This window comes from Ruditapes philippinarum, unplaced genomic scaffold (genome assembly GCF_026571515.1).
Source record: "Ruditapes philippinarum isolate M1 unplaced genomic scaffold, ASM2657151v2 ctg324_1_1_1_1, whole genome shotgun sequence".
NCBI lineage: Eukaryota > Metazoa > Mollusca > Bivalvia > Venerida > Veneridae > Ruditapes > Ruditapes philippinarum.
The window spans coordinates 150,001-175,630 of NW_026851537.1; the positions used below are offsets into that span (position 1 = coordinate 150,001).

The following is a 25,630-nucleotide window of genomic DNA, read 5'->3' on the forward strand; positions in this document are numbered from 1 at the left end:
AAGTTCATTTCGCAGTTTAACCGAAATGATATAAACACAAAATAATACACATCTTTCACATATGATTGAAAATGTAAAGGGTTGTCATGTCTTTGTATTTTCAGGAAGTTTCTTGATAGACTCGCAAGAATCGCCAAAAACATTAGAAAAGCGACTTGGAAAGAATGTACCTGTGTCAAAGTTCATGTCAAAGGACAATAATGCACGATATGTTCGAGCACATCCTACATTTATGAAATGTCTTCAACAACTTATCATGCGTCTCCGACAACAAGGAATTATGGTAAGTACATCCTTAATTAGTGTTTTTTTACACTTGTCATTCAGTCCATAGAAGTTATGTAATATAAATAGATGGCACGGGATCGTGTCACATTAAAATAAATATTTCAAGAGAGCCATAACTCCTTTGTTTTAAAGCAACACTTGATATACTAGTATTTGAGGAATTTGCAGATATTTTATTCTATTACTTGTCATTTCTTTGGGTAAAGCTTTTCATTACACATAATACTAAGTTTGAATTCAAAGTTAGAAAGTGGATGAGGTGAAATTAAAGACCTAATTTTATGGAGAAATAAAGAAATAGTCTGGAATCTTTTCACACATAGTTTTGCAATAGTTGTTCAACTTTTCGACTTTTTAATCTGTTTTCATCGTAAACATGTAAAACTGTTCGTTGAGTAGGTTTTAAAGCGACTTCCCTTACTACTATACTTGAACATTGAATTCTGCGCATTATTTTGGGTACGAGCGGGAACCAGTGTGGAACCACCGACCTTCTGTATGCCTTCTATGAAGAAATGCATGCCCATTATTATATTGTTCTTATTTACAAGTATCTATAATTCACATTTCAGGTAGAGTTACAAAGAGGCTTTATCACGAGCTCAGAGAGCACCAAAAGTACCGATGATCAGTATCTACAATCCGGATGTGGAGCTGAGCTGGGGATCGCAAGCGGTTCCAGCGGTACGGTCACTGACATCGCGAAAGCAGCATTCAACGCCTGTCCAGTTATTGTTGAGGTAAAGTATATGAAGCAAAATATTTTAAGTCTATCTATTTTCTATACCAGTTCTTACTCCATAATCCCACAAAAAGCACAAAACAAATACAAAATATAAGAAATATTTATAATTTTTCCATATTCATACAAGTATACGGCCGCATTGTTGCGTCTATGTAAATGATAGAAGCTATGGAGTGCAATGCACGTCACTAAGAAATCCGGACGAATAGGCGATCTGGACGAATGGGAAATCCGGACGATTGGGAAAATAAATTCAGTTTTGTTGGAATTAAATAAATTTAAGATTTTTAAGATTGTTTCATTGCTTTCATATTTTTCAATGACATAGACTGTACTCAAAAAGTGCAATCAAAAAGGAAATTATTGTTTGCATCTCGGTATTTTTACATGTATATATATTTTTGTATGTAAATTATTTTGTAAGATTTAGAAGGCATTGATCTTTTTTGCTTGATTTTGTCAGAGAGAAATGCGGGACTTGTACGTGCATCTTATGTCAAGCAAAGTGCACGTGCACATGGCAGGCCCAGAAGCTACCGGTCCTACTTTTGTTGTAACTGGTGTTTCCGGTATTGCAAACGCTGAAGCCGAAGCTCAAACATGGACTAACGACGGTATAGGTAGGTTGTTTACCCTGTCACTGAATATACCCGCGCAATCAGTGCAAACCACAAGCAGTCGGCACATTCGTGACATCTGATCATGGTCTGCGTTGTTCGCTATTCAGTCTAAACATATTTTGAAATTTCTCCCTAAAATGACGAATGGTTTCGCCCGGATTGAAAGACGGACAATTCCATTTAATATGATATTTAGTTTGGTAAGGGAATAAAATGAGAATAGATGAAAATTTCAACTCACTGTTTTAGAGTAGTCGGAACGGTTTCTTGTTGAAGCTGCATGATTATACATGTATTTATTCACGTATATTGTGTCGATAAATATGATGTAATGGTCAATATGTCCCCGGTAATGACCACTTATGATAATAAATCCAAATAACAGTTACTATAGTATTGCTATCTATTTGAAAATGACATTCAATATAATTATATATACAATATGAATATTATTAAAGTTATGGATCAAGATGTTACACGTTATCAATGTATAAAAAATCATCGTTAAAGTTCAGTCAATAATTTATTAGAATTTCTTCAAAGCATGTTACTGACATTGGAAAAATCAAATAAGTGTTTCATTAATGTAGCTCATGCGACCTCACTATTGTACCTTTTGATAATATGAGCCGCGTCACGACAAAACCCACATAATGGGTTTGCGACCAGCATGGATCCAGACCAGCCTGCGCATCCGCGCAGTCTGATCAGGATCCATGATTTTTGCTATCAGTTTCTCTACTTGTAATAGGGTTGGTAAGCGAACAACATGGATCCTGATCAGACTGCGCGGTGGCGCAGGCTGGTCTGAAGCCATGCTGGTCGCAAACCCATTATGTTGGTTTTGTCGTGACACGGCTCATATAGTGATTCCGATTTTGTGATTTATAAACTGGCTTTATGAACAGGCCGAATTCATTCAAAAGTGATTCTAAAAATCAAAACTATCGTTTCGGCCCTGCTTTTTTAACCAATCAGAATGCCGCGTTGCATTGTTGACTGGTTTAAAATTAATCTTAAGGCTTTTGTTCGCAAGTGTATACAGTATGCATGTACATATTGGCCCTATATTAAGTACATTGTGTTCAAAATTCTATGACAGTCATAGCATAAAATAAAAAAAAATCCAATATTTCATAATTTCATATGGCACATAATTTATGAGACATATTTCAGCTCTTTTTTTATGATTTTTGTTTTTCCCCTGTTTTTTTTTTCATTTAAAGAACGTTTTTGCGTTTCAATTGAAAACAAAAACTGTACAAGAAATGTGCACGTGTTTTTTTTTCTATATAATCAGTTCAATAGAATATGTAATCTGTATATATGTATACTACACATGTGATGCAAAACTGTAATTAATTTTAATAAAAAATTCTTGATGGGAGAAAAAAAAAACAACAAAATGTTTGTAAACCGACCCGATAATATACTTGAAAGATGACAAAGTTATACAATGCACAAAACTTTTGCATTTAAACCATTAGAAGATAAAATATCAAGCTTTTTTGGCGATTTCAATATTTTAAAACAAGGGCAAATACTTTGGGTACGATACAGGGCCAGCTTCTGTATGTAGTTACTTCCCTTTACAGAGTACTGCTTGTAACACATGTATGTTCATTATATTTTAGAGCCCACAGGAAACGCGGACTGCAGTAATTTTACCACCTTGACAAATGGCCAGCATTACCCGGCAATGTTCACGCATGACCGTGTTCTCGGCAATATAGATGTGAAGATCACAAGAAACATGACCGAGTTTAAAAGGTAATTAAAATTTGAAACAAATTTGATTCGTTTTGGCTTCTCAGGATATTGTATTCAGATGTAATTTGTTGATAAATTGATTCTCTAGTTTTGTTCACCAATACCCTAATACTCGCAGTTATAGGTGAAGGACATTTATATTCTCTGTAGAGATTGTTGTTATGAAATTACATACATGTATTATATTAAAATTATATTAAAGTCTTCAGTGTACCCGTTTTTTACTGTGACAGGACGGGCACCCATCTAATGCAAGAACAAAATTTTACACAGCGTCATATTTAAGTTTTTGAAGCCATTACTTATATTATATATGCGTCCTACCCGAATTAAATAAAACAATACAACCCTTGTCTATATGACTTTATAAGATCTTCGTTACTGGTAAGCTTTGATATTGTGTAAGGCATTGTCCGGACATTACACAACCATCACCACCATCAATAACAGGAACGTCGACAACAACATCCCATACTTGACCAAAACAACAACAACAACAACAACAACAACAACAACAACAAGTAAAACAACAACAAAACAACAACAACAACAACAAAACAAACAAACAATAAACACGGAAGGAAGCGAGCGAACTTAAAATAAAAACCGAACGTAAAACCAACAGCTGAAAAAGCGTAACATTTTTTATATTTTAAAGATATTCAGCGAATATTTCCAGGCTTGTTCAGTATCAAGGGACTAATATTGAATTCGAGAATACAGAGAGATCTGCTACCTGGTGTGGTGAGACCTCGATACAATGCCCGAGCACATGTGCTGACGGACTTCAGGGGAACACGGTTAACGAACGGTATTTTGTGAATATATATGCAGAATATACTTATAAATGAAATATTGAGAAACATTGATAAATGAAAATTTTGACCTTTTCATATTGTCACTTTAAAAAATTATTTTTCACTGCAATGAAACATATTTTCCGTATTTTCATTGGTACCTTGTCCGACAACTTTTTTTCTTTATATTTGGTTGGAATTAGAATTTTAAAACTAACTTCATACATTAAAACAACGTTTTTGTTGTTTTGCAGATGCGCAGACAGGGTCATGTCCAGTCGTCTGCTATCAGTCCTAAATAAATTACAGAGGAAAGCAAGAATTTCTATGAGCGGTAATTTTTGTTATAGAACTGTTACGTTACTCATAATATATTTATAGTAAATCAGTATCACAACCATAAACCCTGAAATAAAGACCACCTTCAAACAACGTCTGGCTATATAACATATTAGTAAACGCCATCGTTTTAGTAACTATGCAGTTTTGAATTTTTCTTGAAATTAATTGCTTTGAAGAACCAACTGCCAGAAATAATCTTTTCTTTTTAAATTTACTGGTCGCTTTTGACAGGTTTTATATTTGTATTGACTTCCTCGTATTATTTCATCGTTCGGTGAAATAATATTAATAACATATTTTAAATTGTTGTGAGCGAAGGTTTTTATCGTTTGATTTATATTCTCATTCTATTTCATCGTTCGGGAGAGAAAATATGACATGTTTCACAACACCTGAGCATCAGTCTTAAGGGCATGTCTTAATGCATTATGTTGATATCTATAGCTATATACTTCCTGCTTGTTGTTTATATAAATACTTCAAGGACATTTTAAACAATGCGTCAATTAGCGATTATTCACATATTTTCATTTATTATTAAATATCAAATGAAAATGCAATACTCAGATATTATAAACATTATAAAGAACACTGTATAAAAACCGTAATGCATTACACGCGTGGTCTAGCCATTACGTAATTCTTAATCCGTTACGTTAAGAAATGCGGTGACGTAATAATTATGTTAGAATACGGATTCATGCTGTTAGAACTTGGTGTATTTTTGTCGTGGAGGGTGAATGTTGGTAATTTTCCCTTCCAGTCGATAAAATGTCATCAACAAGTATACATACTTTACAATAGGAATTAGAACTTTAACCTGGTGAGGTGGCTGCCTCTCAACCCACGGCTCATTGGTTCGAACCCGTCTTGGCCATGGCCATGTTTCTTCATATTCTACTAGTGCTGGTTAATTCAATTAAGCAACGTCGCGGGTTTTTTTTTTAAATATAAACTACATTTTCTCTCTCCACAATTGGCCTTAAAACAATGTTTTAATAACTAACACTCATGGAATATACCAGTGAATTAGAGCAGTGAATTAGAGCCCTTTGTGCTCTAACTGACGAAGTAGGGATTTTTCACTCATTTACATACACATTTACAGTTAAGATTGTTTTTACATTTTTTTTATTATTATATATATCTTAAAAATCCTTCTGCGTAGTAAATTTGTTTTGAAAACGTAGTTTTTTCTCCAGACCGCAACGGTTTATACCATTTTTAAGTTTCTATTATTTATTTCAATTTATTTCCTGTATTGTTTCCCAAACAATATACTATAATAATTAATCATTTAAAGTACGACTTTTAAAATTTATCGGTCACATACCTTTTCTCTGCCCCACTATATAGCGTTAATCCATTTTCTTTCTCCATTTTTATCACACTCTTTCCACTATTGACAATTCCTATTAAGTATAAAAAATGTTAAAACAATTGAATGAGATGATGGGAAAATAGCGAGAAATAAACCGTGTCCATTTTTATCGGACAGTAATCTGCTTGACATATGTTCATTAACCCCTCCAGCATACGTTTAACTTCTCGTCCCTTGTCATTTTAAAGTTCAAATACCATTGTCGAATTTACATGTCATAAATTTGCACAGATTCGTCAGTTGTCATAACTGGTTTTTACCTTTGACTTCATTTTGAATTTTTTATAGTCTTAAATTTGAAACGCACAAAAGATTGAATGCATAAATACATCTTTTGATAAAAACTGTATTTGCAAGTACAAAAGTCACGATTTGAGACGCAAAACTTCTTAAAAAATATTTTCAAATTACAATAATAGATAATAAATCAAATTCGCAAAAAAAACTTGCAGTACTTTCACAAAACATAAAAATGGGCGACAGTCTTTTCTAGCTTTTCTTAAACCGTTTTCATCCATCTGTGGCCACTCGTAAATGAAAAACCTTTTTGCTATCAAACAATCTTCGGATTGCTTTTGCTTTCTTTGTGTAATAGGTAATTTTTTATTTTTCTCCATTACTTGATTTCCTCCTTTTAGAAAAAAAATTACTACATTCAGCTGTATATTTGACGAAACTCCCCAGCTTTTAATTTTGCAGTATTCAGAGACAGCTACCAGACTTGCAATATATATACAAACTTGTAGGTACTACATTTAAGAATAGTCACTATTCAGACTGCATGCACACGGAAGGCCAGTATAGCGCTAAAGAAAACAACAACAATAACAACAACAACTAACAAATATAATTCCAACATTCAGTGGTTTCATGAAACTTTGTCAAATCAAATGAAAACAAAAAATACAGTTCAGTATTTAATGTATCATGTGACCCCCTAGCACAATAAAATCTATTTTACGTTATGGCAGTTACTATAAAAAAGCAGTGAAACACTTAAAAAGTTCAGATTTCTCATAAATTTTATTGTTTTTACTTGCACATCATTAAAGATTGAACTGAAACTTTTTAAAATTGTTTTATGTTGTATTGTCAACGAAAATATTCAATTAATAAATGCAGATGTAAGAACAAAACTTTGAGAATAGTGTATTATAAAGTCAGTTGTCAAATATTTCATTTATAAAATGTAAAAACATTAAAACAAGAAAGTAAAATTTACCTAAAAGTATATATCCTTGATATATGTGTGTAAATTCTCTAAGTATGAAAGTGGATAAAGTACTCCTCCGATTTTATTTCCATATTTTGCACGCTCCATACATCACAAAGTATAAAAGAAACAAGTACTGAATGTAATTATACAACCACTCACGGTCAATTATTGTAGAATGTCGGTTCCATTTGAAATAAAACAATTAACAGCAATTTGGCTTTATTAAGAGACCTTTAGACGTGTCGGTGACATTTCTAGAATATATCGTTATAGTTTGCTTTCGAATGTACGAAATAAATGAGCCGTGTCACGACAAAACCAACATAGTGGGTTTGCGACCAGCATGGATCCAGACCAGCCTGCGCATCCGCGCAGTCTGATCAGGATCCATGCTGTTCGCTATCAGTTTCTCTACTTGTAATAGGGTTTGTAAGCGAACAGCATGGATCCTGATCAGACTGCGCGGATGCGCAGGCTGGTCTGGATCTATGCTGGTCGCAAACGCACAATGTTGGTTTTGTCGTGACGCGGCTTAAATGATAGAGCAAGGGTTTATAAGCGGATGAGTATAATACTTATGGTAACAGATGCTGACACACAAAATGCTGTATTAATACGCGACATTTGTAACGGAAGTTGTGCACAGATCTCTACGCATGCGTTTCTGCTAACGTAACTTCCGGTTACTATTGACATTAAGCAAAAATCTTATTTTTAACCCTTTGTGACTTTCATTTACAGTGAAACTTTAATTATGCAAGAAAGTAGGGTATAAAAAGAAATCGAGCGGACTTTAAGTATTTATGTACGAATATAAGAGTTAAACTAGTGTTTAGCGTTAATATGTAATTATTAGACTGAATTGCTGTGGTTGGTTCGAAGCATCGATTTTTTAAAATTAAAATGGAAATTCATTGAAAAAATTGAATGATAATCGATTAATGATAGAGTCATGTACAATAACAATATCATAGTAATTGTAATCAATTATAAAAAAACGGGGAAAAAAACGACAACAACAACGACAACAACAACAAAAATCATAATATAAACTTAACGTAATAAAGTCTGTTATTTATTTTTCTTATAACCATAATTGATTAAAAAGAATGTTTCTCATTTGAATAACTTGAGGCCGAACTAAGTTATTGATTGGTGTAAATTCATTTTGAAAATAAAGAAGAATATGCTCACGAAAATTTGGCATTTTTCGTTTCTTAAAAAAAAAAATTAAATAAGTGTCGATATAACATACATCAAACAAATATATTTTGACAGTTCAACATTTTAAGACTACAAATACATATTAGATACGAAGTGACGCAGTTTTCGAAATAGATTCAATATATGTTTTAAATTCTTGTAATTCAGACAAACTCAGGGTTCTTGAGGCCTGGGACGAGCCTTATGACGGACATGCTCAAGGTGATAGCGCAGACGGTTCACTACACTACGAAGGTCGCGCGGTCAAGGTCACGTTGTCGTCTGGTGACACAAATAAACTTTCGCAACTTTCGAACTTTGCGATCTGTTTAGGTGCAGATTATGTCGAACACAAAGGTTTGTTTATTTATTTTTTTATCTTATAAGTTTTTGAAAATGAACGTTTTGTAAAATTAATATGATCCTTAAAGAGCAGTGACAACACATTTAAGTACGCGAACATTGCAATAATAATTGATAAAATATCAGATTTTCTGAGCACTCGTGATAGTCTATCATCATTCGAAGTGGTATCTGTCTTTTATTACACAGGTACACATCTATACATTGCCGCCAAAAAGTATTTGGCAGGTGGGTCAAAGGTTCTATTTCCGAACATGGAATTACTGGAAGTAGATGTACCTGTCGCAGTTGAGAGCTCCTATAGTTTACCGTCTGCGTTTTCTGAAAAAGAAAACAGACAGTACCCGTTATTTGACAGTAGCGGAAGAGTGAGTAAAATTTGATACGCTTAAAGAAATACATGTAGTTTTAAATAGCACACTTAAAGAAGTAGTTTCAAAGAGATACATATCATGCTATCCAAATTATGTTGTTCGATGTAATAATCTAATCGATGTAGAGGATAAAATTTATACATTCGTTTTATTCATTGAAACTAGGTCTATACATTCATATTACAATAAAGAGTTAAGTTCATATATGCAAAGTAACAAATTGGCCAATAAACTTTATCCTTTGTAATGAGTATTTGCAGTTTGGTGCCAGCTCAGCCGTCGCATCCGTTTAGTCTGACAATGCAGTCTTTATACTGTTAATAGCTCAATTTTGAAATCCTTTAAATTTTGAGTGGACTGTTTCAAATTTAAGCAGGTCGAATCATTTAAAACATTCAGCAGATCAAGACTGGTGTCCACTGGTGCCACCAGCGTGATGTAGTTTTTGCAAATTACCTAACGCAAGACCTTGACCTCTGAGTTTCCTTTTTGGGTAGTTAATTATTGATACTGTTGATTAAAATTAACCAACATTATTAAATTAGGTCATATTCGAAAATGAGCATTAGTATTATTCATACACACTGCTATTCAATATATATTTTTTCTGTTCGTTTTACAGCTGAATGCCACACTATCTCCCGGTGTCACAGTAGGGCAGTTCGTGTCGAAGAACTATCGTTACTTCCGGTTAAACCCACGTATTCACGACTGCTATATTGATATGGTTTACCACGAGAACAAAATGCTGAAAACATCAGGTAATGGTGCAAAATAAATACACTTGCAATATGTATAAGTAACTCAACTTTCATTAAACAACTGAGCCATTATGTATTAGACCATTTTATTACGGAATGCCGTTAGGGCCATCGCCTATGAATGTGTTGATCTAAAACGCGATAGTCGATAGTACGATGGTGAAAACGCGAAATCACGAAACTTCGATGGTGAAAACGCGAAAGCACGATGATGAAAACGCGATAGTACGATGATGAAATCGCGACAGTACGATAGTACGATGGTGAAAACGCGATAAACTATCGTGTTTTCACCATCGTACTGTCGCGTTTTCACCATCGTAGTTTCGTGATTTCGCGTTTTCATCATCGTAATGTCGAGTATCGCGTTTCAGATCAAACCATTCATAGGCGATGGCCCTAACGGCATTCCGGAATGCCGTTAGGGCCATCGCCTATGAATGTGTTAATCTGAAACGCGATAGTCGATAGTACGATGGTGAAAACACGAAATCACGAAACTACGATGGTGAAAACGCGATAGTACGATGATGAAAACGCGATAGTACGATGATGAAATCACGACAGCACGATGGTGAAAACGCGATAGTACGATGATGAAAACACGACAGTACGATGATGAAAACGCGATAGCACGATGGTGAAAACGCGATAGTACGATGGTGAAAACGCGATAGTACGATGATGAAAACACGACAGTACGATGATGAAAACGCGAAATCACGAAACTACGATGGTGAAAACGCGACAGTACGATGGTGAAAACACGATAGTTTATCGCGCTTTCATCATCGTAGTATCGTACTGTCGCGTTTTCATCATCGTACTTTCGCGTTTTCATCATCGTGCTTTCGCATTTTCACCATCGTAGTTTCGTGATTTCGCGTTTTCACCATCGTACTATCGACTATCGCGTTTCAGATCAACACATTCATAGGCAATGGCCCTAACGGCATTCCGTATTTTATAGCAATTGACAATACGTCAGAGAAGTGATTGCTCCGCCCACTGATTCACGTGACCCGGTCACTCAGAATCTTAGACAAAAGACGGTACCGACGTTTACGCGAAACTACGGAAGCGCCCTGGTGTAAATGTAATATGGTATTTAAAAAGAAATTAACTGCATTCACGCATTAATGATAAATTAAACGTTTGGCAAAGATCTTTTTATATTTCTTGCTGACATCAAGGAAGATGTTACTGACAAAATATCATTTTAGTTTACAAATTCAAAGATAGTTAAAATTGATGTAGTGGAACATATAATAGTAAAATTATATCAATAAAACAGTAACATTTACAAATGTTTTTTGGGATTTTATGTGCGAAATCACTTATATATAATGCATTTGCGCATAAATTGTCAAAATTAAATGAGAAAATTGCCCTTGCGTAACTTTGTTATATGAAATATGATTATATGTTTATTTGTACATTAGATATTTTCGTGATAAAACGCAATATTATTCACTTCAAAATAAATTTCACATATACCATACCTCAACTTTAAATTAAAACCGTGATCAGATATAATGTTATTGAAGCAGATGTATTTAAATATTTAATATTTAATCTTAATTCATTGAGCTTTAATAGAAATATTTAGGTAGAATAATTTCACCTGAAATATTTATTGCATATTTTTTTTTCATTTTATTTGCAAGTACTTTTTTCTACTGCAGCATTTTATTGACAATATGTTATAAACGAACAAAAAAAGTCATATCTTCTGGATATTCCGAGATCTTATAATATATTGTGATTATGAATAGACATCATTGTAATGAAGGAAGGAATATAGTATTTGTTAAAACTTTTTCCTTGTTTAATGCAAGGTGGTATAGCCAGTTTTAACTTTCCTACCTGCTATATAACTTATTATCTTCATATATAGAAAGTTCCTGATATTTTTGTTTTGTGTAAAATGAACTAACTAACTCCATCTGTCAATATGTCAGGATATTTTGTAACTTAGATATACCGTTGTGGCGCCGTTATATGTCGCAACGCCGCTAAATGTCGCACTTGCCGCTAAATGTCGCACCATTGACGCTAAATGTCGCAACCGCCGCTAAATGTCGCAAAATCATTTGCCGTTAAATGTCGCAATGTTAACGTTAAATGTCGCAAGAATTTCCCTTACCGTTAAATGTCGCAACACTACCGTTAAGTGTCGCAAGATTTAAATTCATGTTAAAATCATGTTTAAGTAGAATTATATTACTTTTTAACATTCTCATAGTTATTTTTATTGTAATTTGCCATTACACAAAAATTATCTTTGTCTCACTTGGTTTCTTTAACGAACATAAATATCGAGGTTTTAAAATACTATATAATGTAATCTTTAGGCTAGAAAGGATAATTGATACTAAATTCTCAATAGATAAGTATTTTTCTCTTGTTTATCATTTTCATCTGTAACCCTGATTGACAACAGATAAAAGGTATTATGGTATTGTCACTCTCAGAATTTGGTTTAAGTAATTTCATTTATTTTCTCAGAAACAACCGAATTAACTTTAAACGTGGTTTAGTTGTTCACTATGATCATATGATGCAATATCAAAAGGCAGATAATCCTAGTTATATTTTGCAAAGTAATTCCCCTTATTTTTCTAAGATGTTTTCGCGCTGATTAACCTTTAGGTTACGGCTAATTTCAAACATATTCACTTTTAATTTAAAATACTTATTTTATATGAAAGTACTAATGCATTTCTAAAGGACAGATGACCCTGAAAGTTACTTTTTCTAAAATAACTCCCTTTTTATATTTAAAAAAAAACGATCACAAATATTCACTTCAAACGTGAAATATTGATTGAATATCAAGGCAAATTATTTATTTTAACAGAAACGGCAAATACGTGAAAAAACATAGTATGAAATGCATGGTCAATACCAAAATCGAAAAAAAAATATAAGCCGTGTCACGACAAAACCAACATAATGGGTTTGTGACCAGCATGGATCCAGACCAGCCTGCGCATCCGCATAGTCTGATCAAGATCCATACTGTTCGCTTACCAACCCTTTTACAAGTCGAGAAACTGATAGCGAACAGCATGGATCCTGGTCATACTGCGCGAATGCGCAGGCTGGTCTAGATCCATTCTGGTCGCAAACCCATTATGTTGGTTTTGTCGTGACACGGCTCATATCATGTAGTACTCCTTGATCATGTAGTATTCGATATGCAGTCGGGTGCTAGATATGAGCGAATTTTACGAATATATGCACCGGAATTTTTGTAAGCAGCCAGCCCGCATAGAGCGCGAGACTTGTAACCTCGACCTTGTTGGCTCTATTCCCGGGCAGGCCAACTAAAATTACTGATCAGTCTTTCGGATGATACTTTAAATCATGGTCCCGTGTATGGTTGCTAAAACAACTTGGCACGCTAAAGAAGGGGAAGCTTCTAGAATCGGGGCATCTTTCTATATCTGTAATTGCACTTTCCTCCAAAATATAAAATGACTTGTACTCTTCTGGAGGACTCCCCCATGTGGTCAACCGGTGGCGAGTATAAATAAACGCAAAGTCACACACAGTAAGCAGATGTCAAAGTTAAAATAAGTACACACGATTAAGTACATTTGACGATTTGTCAAACACTATTTGAGCTTTGACATTGTGGCAAGTGATATTTTACTCGCAAAGTCGCTGTATACATGTACTATGAAAAATTCTCAGTAACTATCATATAATAAGAATACAAATAATTGATTAAGCTCATATTGGCCTTTCTTTTTGGCTGAAGACAGCTAGCCGTTTTGGCCAGAGAATTTAGGCGTTTTATATCATTGCTTTGCTGTAATGAAAATCTTAATCTGTAACGCTTCATGATAAATGATAAATATTTCAATGAAATTAAATCTGACATTTTTCGAAAAACACAAGACATGAATTATGCGTCGTATATGTAACGACGATATTGGTTAGATATCTGTAACCACTTTTATGTGCGTCCTAAAATGCGCATGTCGAGTACGTCATAGTGAAGTTCAAATGACCATAAAAACAAACATATGCACAATAGTGTATTTATTTTAAGATAATTTTAAGAACTTTATTTTTCAAAACCAAAAAATGGAACAGATGTGTAAAGAAAAAACATCTTTTTAATTTATTGCAACAATAATATGAATGACCACTGCCTTTCTGGCGTTAAAATGGAAATAAAGCACGCATACGACTAGCAAATTTGATAAAAGCATAAACTGTTTGCGTGAATTTCATCCTGCAAATTAAAATATATTTTAGCTTTTGTGACCATTGCCCATTGATCACTTCCTTGATATAAAGGAAGAATACCATGCAAGTTATCAACCTTCCAAATATGAAATACATTTGTCAATAAATAAAGGCTGTAAAAGTGTAGAAATCTATTTTAGAACTGGTGACCTTGACCCAACTGAACCATAACTCCATCCAAAGGAGAAGACCTCAAACCCATGTTCCTACCAAATATAAAAGACATCTTTCAAAAGAATAATGTTAAAACACCTGTAAAAATGTTAAAATCTATTTTGGCAGTGGTGACTTTGGCCTTTACCCACAGGACCCCCAATTAAACCCAAAGGAAGAGGACCTCCCTTGGCATGTTTGTATTTAACATGAAATACACAATCTTAACAATAGAGGCTTAATGAGCCAAAATGTTTTTAAAAAATCACACCAGTGACCTTGACACTAGAGGCCCCTTACTCCATAAAAATACATGGCCATTAATTGTATCCACCTACCAGATATGGAAGATAGCATTTAATAAATTCTTAAGATAAATCCAACTTACCGGAATAGTTAACAATACAAGGTCCTATTTTCGAAATGAAAAAGGGAATATAACTTGGGAAAATGGATGGCAATATCATGAACTTTTTTTAAATAAGTAAGTGTGGAAATGATGAAGCCATAAGTATAGACAGTTAACTTAAATAAATCCAACTTGCCGGTTTAGGTTAACGATATTCATTCTCAAACTGCTGAAAATGGCAATAAATAGATTAAAATCTATGCAATAATTATGTTACTTGCCATGATCAACTTTTTGTATTGATTAATAAATGTGTAAATTATGAAGCCCTTTGTAGAAGTAGATTTTAGGAAATATCCAACTTGCCGTTTATTATTTTGATCGTTCCATTTTTTAAAACATGACACTAATTTTATGCTGCCAGGCTCCTAGACTGCCAGCTTTAGGCTATTAGACTACAAAGTAAAATGCCCTAAAGCCATAATCATGCATGTGTATGTGCTTTTGCATGACCTTTCATAGTGATTTTACTGTATTTTGAATTGTTTCCATATTTATAATATAAGTCGCTAACTTTAAGCTAGTAGGCTGCCGACTCTAAGCTGTTAGATTGCCAACTTCAGGTTGCAAAGCTGACATCGAGAGGCTGTTAGGATGTTAGGCGGCCTCCTCAGGATACTAGGCTGCCAACGTTAGGTTTACAGGGCGTTAGGCAAACTCTTAAGGTTCAGGTCGTCAGCAATTTAGGCTTCCTCTCCGACAGCGAGACAATTTGCCTCCTCAGTCAACTAGGCCATCAGACTGCCACCTCAGGCAGCCTGTCTCTTCTGTCACTTTACAGACACAATTGTACTAAACTATTTACAGATCATTGCCAGTTTTGCAGTTTCATACAAATAGTAGACAATTGTATAATTATCAATATGTACTTGTATAAGATCAGCTAAAAATCGAACGCAAAACAATAAACATTTATTTACAAGACCGCCTAAATTGTAGCGCAGTTCCATATATAATAAATTCACTCGCTTTCAAATTGAGTAGGCAGATTTAATTAATATGATCCAACAATAAAACTTGAGTTCAACATAAAATTACATCTTGCGACATTTAACGGTAGTGTTGCGACATTTAACGGTAAGGGAAATTCGTGCGACATTTAACGTTAACATTGCGACATTTAACGTCAAATGGTTTTGCGACATTTAGCGGCGGTTGCGACATTTAGCGTCAATGGTGCGACATTTAGCGGCAAGTGCGACATTTAGCGGCGTTGCGACATATAACGGCGCCACAACCGTTTTAATAGCTTTAAATTGACAAAAAAAATCAAAATTTCAATATAAATACAGCTGCACCATTGTCTTATACACATAACTTGTCTAGGGAAAATGGCGGACTTCTCAGACATTTTAGCATGAAACTGATAACGATCGCCGATTGGCTTATCTGTAAGACCCCTGCCAGCTTGATTGACTGGCGGCGTAATGTCAATTTACATAACAGAACGACAGTTAATAGAACAGTTCCTCTTGCCATTGGAATTTATTAACTGTACCTAGCATTGTATTACTTACGGTAAAAATTTACGTGAGTCACACGTGAAATACGCGAACAATAAAAATCAATCGTTGAATAAAATACAAACCCGCAATTACGCTCTATAATACCATATTGATATCAATCGTCAGTTTCCGGCCATTTTCGTCAATGTTCGGGTATTAAAAACACCTCGCCGATTATTGATAATCATCTCGGAAGTAATACGGATTGAAAGTAGGATCGGAAATGTTATGATGTAAACCATGTATCTGACATGCAATTTTAACCAAATTGTTCGGTATATAGTAAAAAACATTTTAGTAAAACAAAATACATTTATTACTTTCGGTTTCTAAGAACATAATTATAAATGTGTAAGTAATGTGCTGTACACATTTATACTAATAAATTTACTTAATTAACATCGATTTCAGGCGCGCAGCTAGCCTATAAAGAATGTGGATTCAAAATAATCTAGGGGGGTCAGGGGGCATGCCCTCCCTGAAAATTTTGAAATAAATGGTGCAATTTGGTGCGTTTTGGGGCCTCCGGAGAACTTTCTTGACCAACGAAAATCCATTTATTTTAGCATAAAAATGGAGATGAATAGCTTTACTTTCGTTTATTTCAACTAGTCTACATTTCACAGCAAGTCTAACTTGCGGCCTTTGCTGGCCGCAAACTCGTTAATGATACATGTAATATCAATATCTATTTCCATGTGTCTGTAGGCGTGCAACAGGGCTAGTCCAGATATCCGTTCTGTGAGCATCGTTGATCTCATGTAGTTTTTCAGGCGTCTCATGATACTAAACTGCCTCTCGGCGGTAGCGGTAGACACTGGCATCGTAATTAGTACAACTAGACAGGTGAAGATGTCTGGATACAGAGTCTTGTTTGTAGCCTTCAATGTGCCAGTAAGATTTGAGGGTTTTGTCCCCTCCAGCTCCCATCTTACTTTCCATCGTCTTTTCAAACCACATTTTTTTTACTAAAAAATTTTTTTTGTCAAAATAATGTGGATTCAGCTGCGTACTCGCGTTTAGGCAGCTACGCGCCTGGATTTTAAACAATAACAAAATTGAAAGTCATCAAATCACAGCATTATTTTACAATTTGTTACATGTTCAATAATTTAACGTTTGTCGGAATACTGTATCAGTTACGAATATTCGAACCCTTTTCGTCAAACTTAGGAACAAAGAAGCAAAAATACACAGAACGGATACGGTATTTCATTCGATCTCACCTACGCTAAGAAACAAATAGTAATTTAATGCTCTCAAAGGTTACGCCCTCTGTTTTTTTGTTTACATCTAAAACCACGTGGTAGAACTACTTTCAGTGAGGTTATTACTGATAATAGCTGAGATGTTCCGATTGGGACACGAGCAATATAACCTCGAATAAAATCGAGCCGTATCATTCAGACGACAATATAAAATATCGCAGTTAGATTTTTAGATATTGTTGATACATATCAGTTTGCTAAAGGGATATTGTGTTATACAAATAAACAAGATTGTCTCCCTCAAATAGGTTGATACATTCATGGATCCTAGGCCTGTGGCTAAAGGCATACACATTTTACGTTTCATTTATTATCGGTAATATTAATTTGTTTTGGTAGTAAAGTTGATAGTACATTAAATCATTATAACCATGTGCAGAAATATTTCGACTTTATTTGTGAATAAAACTGAGTTTATCTAAAATCTGCCATTTAAGTAGATGACACGTCATCAGCAATATTAATATGATTGGTTGCGAAAATTGGATGCCACGTGAGTCAATCAAGGTAGGAAATCTCATCGGTTAAGATCCATACTTACTTACCGAAACACCTGTTTGGATGTGCCATTCCGATTGGCAATCCCACCGTCCATCAAGCCCATCCTTAGCTGTTTTTCCCCATGTATATAACGGGTATATAAACGGTCTAAATAACTTTCCGTGCATCCTCATATTAAATGGCACAAAAACAACTCGTGCTTATATTTAGTAGCTGACAAAAAAATTAATAGGTCACTTTTATGCAATTGAAAACGTTTGTGGAAATGAATGCTGCAACTATCGGTCCATTTATTTTAATTTTTATTATATTTATTTCCGTATGACCAGTTGTTACGGGAGTGTTGTGCACACCTGTTTTTGGTCAGTTTTTATATCTGGCTGTCCCCACAGGGTAGGACTTTTAACGGGGAGTTAAAAATCGAAGGCCGCTATTTACCGGGAATTTGTACCGATGTAATAATTAACTGGAACATTACATTCCAATCCTTTATTTCCACAGATCCTAAAGTAGAGATAGAAGTTATTCGAGGTTATCTTTCGAATAATGAAAACAACCGGAAGTTTGACGTCATAAACGACAGACGCTACAACCGGCATACATTAGGACTTGCCATGCAGCTCAAGTACAAATCTTCATCTACTCTGCCTGCGACACACACACCATACAGGTACGGTCATCACTCTCTTACAATTCGGAACTGATTTTATATAATAATGATATCGCATCATTAAAATAGATAGGGAAAAATCGAGACACCATTAAAATAGGTTGGGAAAAAATCGAGACACCATTAAAATGGGTTTGGATGAAATCCAGACAAAATTAAGATATGTTGGGAAAAATCCGGTCCATGAAATTGTATCAGTCCTAACGCCTTATTATTTTAGCAAATATTTTAACTTTGTTCTTTGACGGACATTGCACGGAAATCTCGATCTTACGGACTAGTCGTTGATAATTTAAAGATCATTCTCTCCGGCTTCGAACACGATATTCGAAATAAATAAGTTTGTGGGGGAAAAAAGGGAAATAATTTTTTTGATACTTTTTCAAGTAGACCTTGCTAAAACGTTCCAGCTCTACTGTATATTCATATTTTACATTTGTTGGGTTAATAACTTAATATTGTTTTATAATTATATAGGTTGTTTAAAGTAGCCATAGATAAATGTGCACCAAGGTTCTATCAGGCGAACAATGCAATGGGTATCGGGTTATACCAGGACAGTATATTTGTTGACATGCGGCCCAAGTTTCATATGATGAAACAAAGCGTCGACAACCTTCCGGATGGTGTTGACCGTAACACATTTGAAGATGACGTCATACAGCGATTTAATCTTGCACGAGGTACAGTCATTGAAAATGTTCTGTCATAGTTCGTATATATTCTTATAATATTTACATAGTTGAATATTTTTTTTATTATTTTGGCTTGCTTTGGAATGGGAATCGTTTTACTTTATTGAAAATTTATTATTGAATTCAATATACAGAAATGAGTATAGGAATCGAACTTACTCTCGCTGCCGGTAAATACCAGAATATCTAACTATTTAAGGGGGGTAACCAGACTCTGTCGTAAAGTATTTTAGACTTTTAAAGCAAAGCAGGATGCGTCGACTTGTTGTCATTACAGACGAAACTATCCGACTCTCGGATAACTGTTTAGCCGGAACTCGACAGGGTCTCGTTGCCGCTTTATAGAGTACCCTATGCGTTCGATACGGCAGCCGGTATTCAGACTAAGACTTACAATATCTATATTTTTTCTCATTTTCGATCTGAAAACTTTTTCTGTGAAGTGTACAAATTTTCTTATTCACATTTTAGCTCATTATAAAAGATTGTACAAATTATTTTCTTTACACACTTTCCCCATGTCTTTTAACATTTTTTGTTATGCATTATTTGTCATGCATTATTTGTCTTTTTCCTTTATCATTTTATCTCGGGCAACCATCTTTTTTTCTCGGGCAACCATCTTTTTTTCTCGGACAACCATCTTTTTTTTCTCGAGCAACACTTCTCAGCAACAATCAAAATCTATGTTAAACGAAGGGTGTTGTTCTACAGAGATCGTACTGTATTTCTTTGAATATAGGCCACGTTTATCCTCGGCCATTTATTAATGAAAAATGATTTTATTTTATGCTTTTCAGTGAATTACTGATTTATCCGTGAAAATTATATTTGATATTTTCACAGTGAAAATTATCAAAACATAATTTCACACTTTTCAATGACGAAACTACTTTCTTAAGATTTTCCCCGTGTGGTACCTAGATTTTATTTTCGCTGACAGTTCTGACAATGTCAGGCTGTTCAGAGAAAAGCAAAGCTGAAAATGATAAATAACTTAAATGTCAAAATTAATAAAAAGAAGAAAAATTACTTCTTATCACCTAATACCATCTCTTATTTTTTTATTGTTTCATTTTTATATCCTGAAAAATACATTCCTTCCATATGGAAAACTGCTCTTGATGACATTGGGGCATATCTAAGTATCCTACGAGCAATAACTGCCGTATGCTTTATGAAAAATTGAAAAGCAATGACAGCCATCAGCACAACCCAGCGTTCGTTAGGATTCCAAGTTTTCCAATTTTTTAGCCGCTTTTTGAATGTTTACACTAATTTATTGTCTGTTACAATCCTCAAATAAGTTTTCTTCCTTTTAAAAAGGTGTATGACCCCCGTGTATGACCAACAAATTCAAATGATATCCCTTTGAATCAAACACAATTATTTCCTCCCTTTTAGAATTGGCGACCGCTTTCATTTAACAAAGTCAGGTCTAATATAAATTCGCAGAAGTAACAGAAATATGGGTGGATGGTTACACTTTAATTGTTTGTTTTTATTATTAAAACAAGCGATCATTCATATTTTTTTTAATAAAATGAATAATATCACCGCCATTTAACGTTGATTGTCGAACTTATTTTCAGCCCAATACTTCTTGTATTTAATGATAAATTCGACTAAATGGGGCTCTCAGTGGGGAAAACAGATTTTGATATTAACTCATAACTCTTAGATTGTATATTTTATTGTATATAGCATCACAATATGAATTCAGCTTCTTATACTTGCGAAAGATTATTAAATGAAGTTATATTTCAGGGGGAAAGATAGTTGATCCGGAAAATATAACTACAGCTTGCATATTCCAAACAGCCCCTCAACCTCAGTCCATTGATTTCAAACATGAACACCCGGAGGTCGTGCATCGTAAAAGGTAAAGCAATTTTGATTCACCTTAGCCTTTATTTTACATTGCATATATTTAGTTGTCTTCCTATGTGTATGGAACGCCAGATGTGTCTAAATTAAGACTAGTAGCTTATCATAATCATATAACTTATTATCATGTAACCTTTTGATAAACGAAACCAGTTCAGCTTTGGATACGCATTTTTGTATAAGCTTTCAAATGGACTAGCTTTTTAAGATTAAGGTTATGAAAATAAAATATTTATAATTTAATTTAAACAATATTTCGTATGAACGCACACGCGAAAATACATGACATTTTATCACGTGCTATATTTTCAGACGCCGTAAGAGGGCTGCCGATGACGAGTCATGCGTGCCAACACGATACACGAAATTCTGTTCTTTAACAGAACAGCACAGAAACGCCGTTATAGAAGATATTAAGGGTCAGTTAGATCGTGTACACTATGGCGATGAAAAGGCAAAGGCTAAAGTTCTGATTGCACTAGACGGATGCTTTGGCGATTGTGGAACGTGTCTTGATGGTACATATAAAATTTAGTTCATGATAGTGAGTGTTTGGGAGGGAGTTATCTAGTTGTAACACACACTAACTACAAATGAAGGGGCCCTGCGTTCGAACAAGCACCCTACACTACTTTAACTAAGAATAGTTCGGATGAGACGAGGTGCTATGAAGTAGCGCTTTTCACCTCCTTTAAAGTAAAACAATCATGTTTTTCTCCTGAAATAGGGGTCTTTTCTGCATTTTGCTCCAAATACCAACATTCTAGAGTACGAGTTATTCGCTATTTTAAGATTTTGTTGGCAACTAAAAATAAAAGTTTTAGTCATGTTTTATTTGTTTGAATGATAAACAAAAACTTAGCGACATGATAGTTTCTTCCTTACAAAATATGCAACCGTATTGGCCACCAAATTGTGACCTTTCCATCGGGGATACGTCGTATCTTTCACTCACTGTTTTCTTTAATTATTTTGATTTTTTTAGCATGCATCAGGTTAGCAAGATAAGCTTGCTTCACTAGTGCTTTTAACTAGAAGTTTTGTGAAGAATAACTTCATATTACATGTATTAGTCAACTATTAGTAAGATAAAAAATGTCTTTTTCGTGAGAGATTTTCATTTGGAAATACTTTTACCTAAATGACCATCACTTTTGTTATTCAAACAGGAAAAAAAGTTCATGTTTAGCCACTGGTCTATTTAACATCTTTGTTTAAGCATTAAACTTATTTCAGGTGAGATCTATTTTAGTAAGACTGAACACTGCAACAATTTCCTGCACTGGGTAAACTGGGAGTTACTTAACAATCAACCTGACGTCACCAACTTTTTTGTCCGCTCTAACAGAAACGCCAATATTCATGCATGTGAGGGTGGGAATGATTGTATTGAGAATTCTCCACTGTTTTCTCTTGTTGGTAAGTTGTTCAGAGTAGCGGCGTGGCCGAGTGGTTTACGCGTCGGGCTAGTAATCTAAGGATTGCTGGCCGCGTTTGTTCAGACGAAGTCAGGGGCAAGCCGTTGTTTCCTTGAGCAAGAAACTTTATATTGCATAGTACTGATTGATTCCAGGAACGGCTTCGAGAGTATAAACTAATTCGGTCGCCTTTAGCTTATAGTACGTGCATATTATTGCTATTTAAGTGAAAATTTATATTAAAATATTTTTTTTCCACGAACTATATATATCCATTACCTGCTTTCTTAAAGGTGTATCTGACGTAAGGACTTTTTGTCTACTGCAAATGTGATTCAAATTACCAGTAACGTTGAAGACTATATAGGGATTAATCGGACCGTTGACAAAACATGTCATTTTAATTCTTTTGAATAAGTGTTTTTTTATTAAAAACGCAAACATTATGCTTTTATATATACATCTTTTTTCCTTATAATAGCCCCCTCTGTTGAAAAGGTATTCCGGCGCGATCCGAAAAAGAGCGTAGAAGAGGAGCTGTACTCCATCGCTAATAACCCGAGTCCAGTAATGCGGTTGTTGGAGGATATATACGCCATCCAGGCCTCCGGTATCGTCAAGTTCTGGGTCCGTGATGATACAGAGATGACCGCTTTAAAACGACAGCTCGAGGTATAATGATAATATAAATTCCATCGGAAGTAAATGATGATGATTATTATTATTATTATTGTTGTTGTTATTTTATTGTTATTATTATCATTATTATTAATTTATTATTATTGTTGTTGTTGTTGTTGTTGTTGTTGTTATTATTGTTGTTGTTATTATTATTATTATTATTATATTAAAAATGACATCCGGAGCTATCAGACCTAAATTAAAAGAAAATTACAAACAAAACATCGCATGTCGAAGCATTCTTTTTCTTTTTTTCTCGTAAATTTACAAGTTTTTTCTTCAAATTTAGTGCATATCAATGATTTTAGCATATCCGTTTTTCATTTTTTAACTTCTCAGCAATAAGGTCATTTTTGTAGGTTGTTATGCTTTACAACAAGAACGTGACTCTCGTGCAAATACACGTGGAGCGTTACAAGATTGCACGTGACGCAGTCAGGAGCGTTGTTGAAAAGGCAGCAAAAACAATGGCGCTAAATGGATGCCCGGATGTGTCAAGAGAAACTTTGACACCGTACGAAATACTGGAGGTCCCTTCAGGTAGGTAGCATGTGATGTAAATTGCACGTCAAAATATTTTATATTGAGAGTCTGTGTTCATTTATATGACTATTTTTGTAATCCGAAACTCATACGGAAGGCTCCATATTTGCCTTAACTATTTTTTGAAGAATAAGTCAAGAAATTCTTTTTCAATTGTGTCAATTTGAGCCTAAATGGTAAAGCACAAACCTAAAGAGCTTTACTGGGCCAGTTCAATTTATCGGAGTGGAGGTATTTGAACGCCGGATTCTAAGATGTCAGATGAAATAACATTCAAATAAGTGATTGCTTTCGAGGAATCACCCCTTTTCCTGATCTTTATACATGAAGTTAAAAAGATTGAAGAGAGCATCTTATTCAAATTTGAAAATGAAAATGTTATTGTTGTAGATTTAAAAGTTGTGTTTTTTATTCTAATTGTTACAAAGTGTGCGATATGGGTTATTTTTCATTGCTTTTTTTGTTTCAGAGAAGAAGAAGCGGGCTGCCGAGCCACCTACACTGCGCTATCAGATACGTGATTATCACAAGAACTTTGAGGCTAGATGGGCTGGCAGGCATATCCTACTATAGGCAAATTTGACGCATAATTCCAATTCAACGCATTATAAAAATGTATATGAATTTTTGTGTGGACACTTCATAAAAAATGCACAATTTATAGACTCACTGTTTTTCGAACTGATTTTCATTTTGTATTTTAATATAAAATTCAATACCTTGTAAATATTTTGACGGATCTTCATCACAATTATCTCTACATTTCTATAACAATGATAATGTGTCCATCTTCGATAATCCTTCCTATTTCCACCTTCTCAACTAAAACTCCTCCCATTTTCATAAAAAAATGTGATTGTAAACATGCTCTTGTATTTGTGATTAACATTCTATAGATGTTATTTTATGCCTTTGCTTTGAAACCTTGAGAACAATCTACCAATTTTTATTTTCTATTAGAAAATCACCAGAATATATCATTTAATTCGAGTTACTCACAGATCTATATGTGTATGTGTAATTCACCATCTTATCAATCGTCTATGACGAGTTATAAGTCGATAAAATGAAGGTTTATATAAGATTGTTACGCAAAAACATTGAACAATACATTTTTTCGAACTATTTTATGCAGAAATGTTTTCAATTCTGATCTTCTTAATCACAAAAATGATTCCGGTTACCTCCCCTTCTTGGACAGTTCTTGACAAATGCAAATCACATTAATGTAACGATTGGGATAATTCATCGTTGAAGGCATACTAAACGATTTGGCCTTATTCATGATACCAATTACTTATTGGTTGAATTAAAGTTCAATGTAGTTCAGTTGCCTTGTTCTATTTTTATACTTTACATACTTCACAACGGCCACAAACTATGACAATATCTTTTCCATCTTACGCGCCAAATCTGCATGTAACATGTTGAAAACATTGCCAAGACTCTTTTGATTACTGTGTGTTCACAACAGTAAAATATTTCGTTTATTCGATTATCATATTCGTTTTGTCTTCAGAACACAATATAGATCTAGTCATTTTCGGAGTGCCAGATAATTTGATCTAGTCATTTTCGGAGTGCCAGATAAATAATTCTGAGTGATAGTTCAATTACCGTTCGTGACAGTTTCAAAGTTCGTAAGCCTCTACTTTTCGTTACGACTGTACAGACAGTTGCGCACATTGAGCACCCGTAACCTTTAGAGCTAAAACCCGGCCTATGAATACTGTTTAAGTTAAACGGAAGTTATTATAATCTAAATGGCGACACATGTTTC

General features: G+C 34.4%; 2 protein-coding genes across 3 annotated transcripts in view; one reads left to right on the plus strand and one right to left on the minus strand.

Moving 5' to 3' along the window:
• The window catches only part of LOC132738340 (galactose-3-O-sulfotransferase 2-like), a 19,734-nt gene extending 12,112 nt beyond the window's left edge, over positions 1-7,622 (minus strand). Inside the window, exons 1-2 of one of the 2 annotated variants that reach the window (XM_060725858.1) lie at positions 7,166-7,622; positions 5,896-5,974 (exon numbers count right to left, since the gene is read on the minus strand). In XM_060725858.1, coding sequence (XP_060581841.1) covers positions 5,896-5,942 — 47 coding nt within the window. In that variant the 5' untranslated portion in view covers positions 5,943-5,974; positions 7,166-7,622. The remainder of the gene's footprint in view (positions 1-5,895; positions 5,975-7,165) is intronic. The other variant, XM_060726155.1, reaches the window with a different exon arrangement.
• The window catches only part of LOC132738247 (uncharacterized), a 51,569-nt gene extending 26,390 nt beyond the window's left edge, over positions 1-25,179 (plus strand). Inside the window, exons 3-19 of the mRNA XM_060725748.1 lie at positions 105-283; positions 861-1,028; positions 1,497-1,653; positions 3,288-3,423; positions 4,103-4,234; positions 4,475-4,554; positions 8,531-8,719; positions 8,915-9,093; positions 9,722-9,860; positions 18,458-18,626; positions 19,104-19,309; positions 21,089-21,203; positions 21,521-21,726; positions 22,445-22,627; positions 23,108-23,298; positions 23,667-23,847; positions 24,320-25,179. Of these exons, the coding sequence (XP_060581731.1) occupies positions 105-283; positions 861-1,028; positions 1,497-1,653; positions 3,288-3,423; positions 4,103-4,234; positions 4,475-4,554; positions 8,531-8,719; positions 8,915-9,093; positions 9,722-9,860; positions 18,458-18,626; positions 19,104-19,309; positions 21,089-21,203; positions 21,521-21,726; positions 22,445-22,627; positions 23,108-23,298; positions 23,667-23,847; positions 24,320-24,423 (2,714 nt within the window). The 3' untranslated portion in view covers positions 24,424-25,179. The remainder of the gene's footprint in view (positions 1-104; positions 284-860; positions 1,029-1,496; positions 1,654-3,287; positions 3,424-4,102; positions 4,235-4,474; positions 4,555-8,530; positions 8,720-8,914; positions 9,094-9,721; positions 9,861-18,457; positions 18,627-19,103; positions 19,310-21,088; positions 21,204-21,520; positions 21,727-22,444; positions 22,628-23,107; positions 23,299-23,666; positions 23,848-24,319) is intronic.
• The last annotated feature ends 451 nt before the right edge of the window (positions 25,180-25,630 follow it).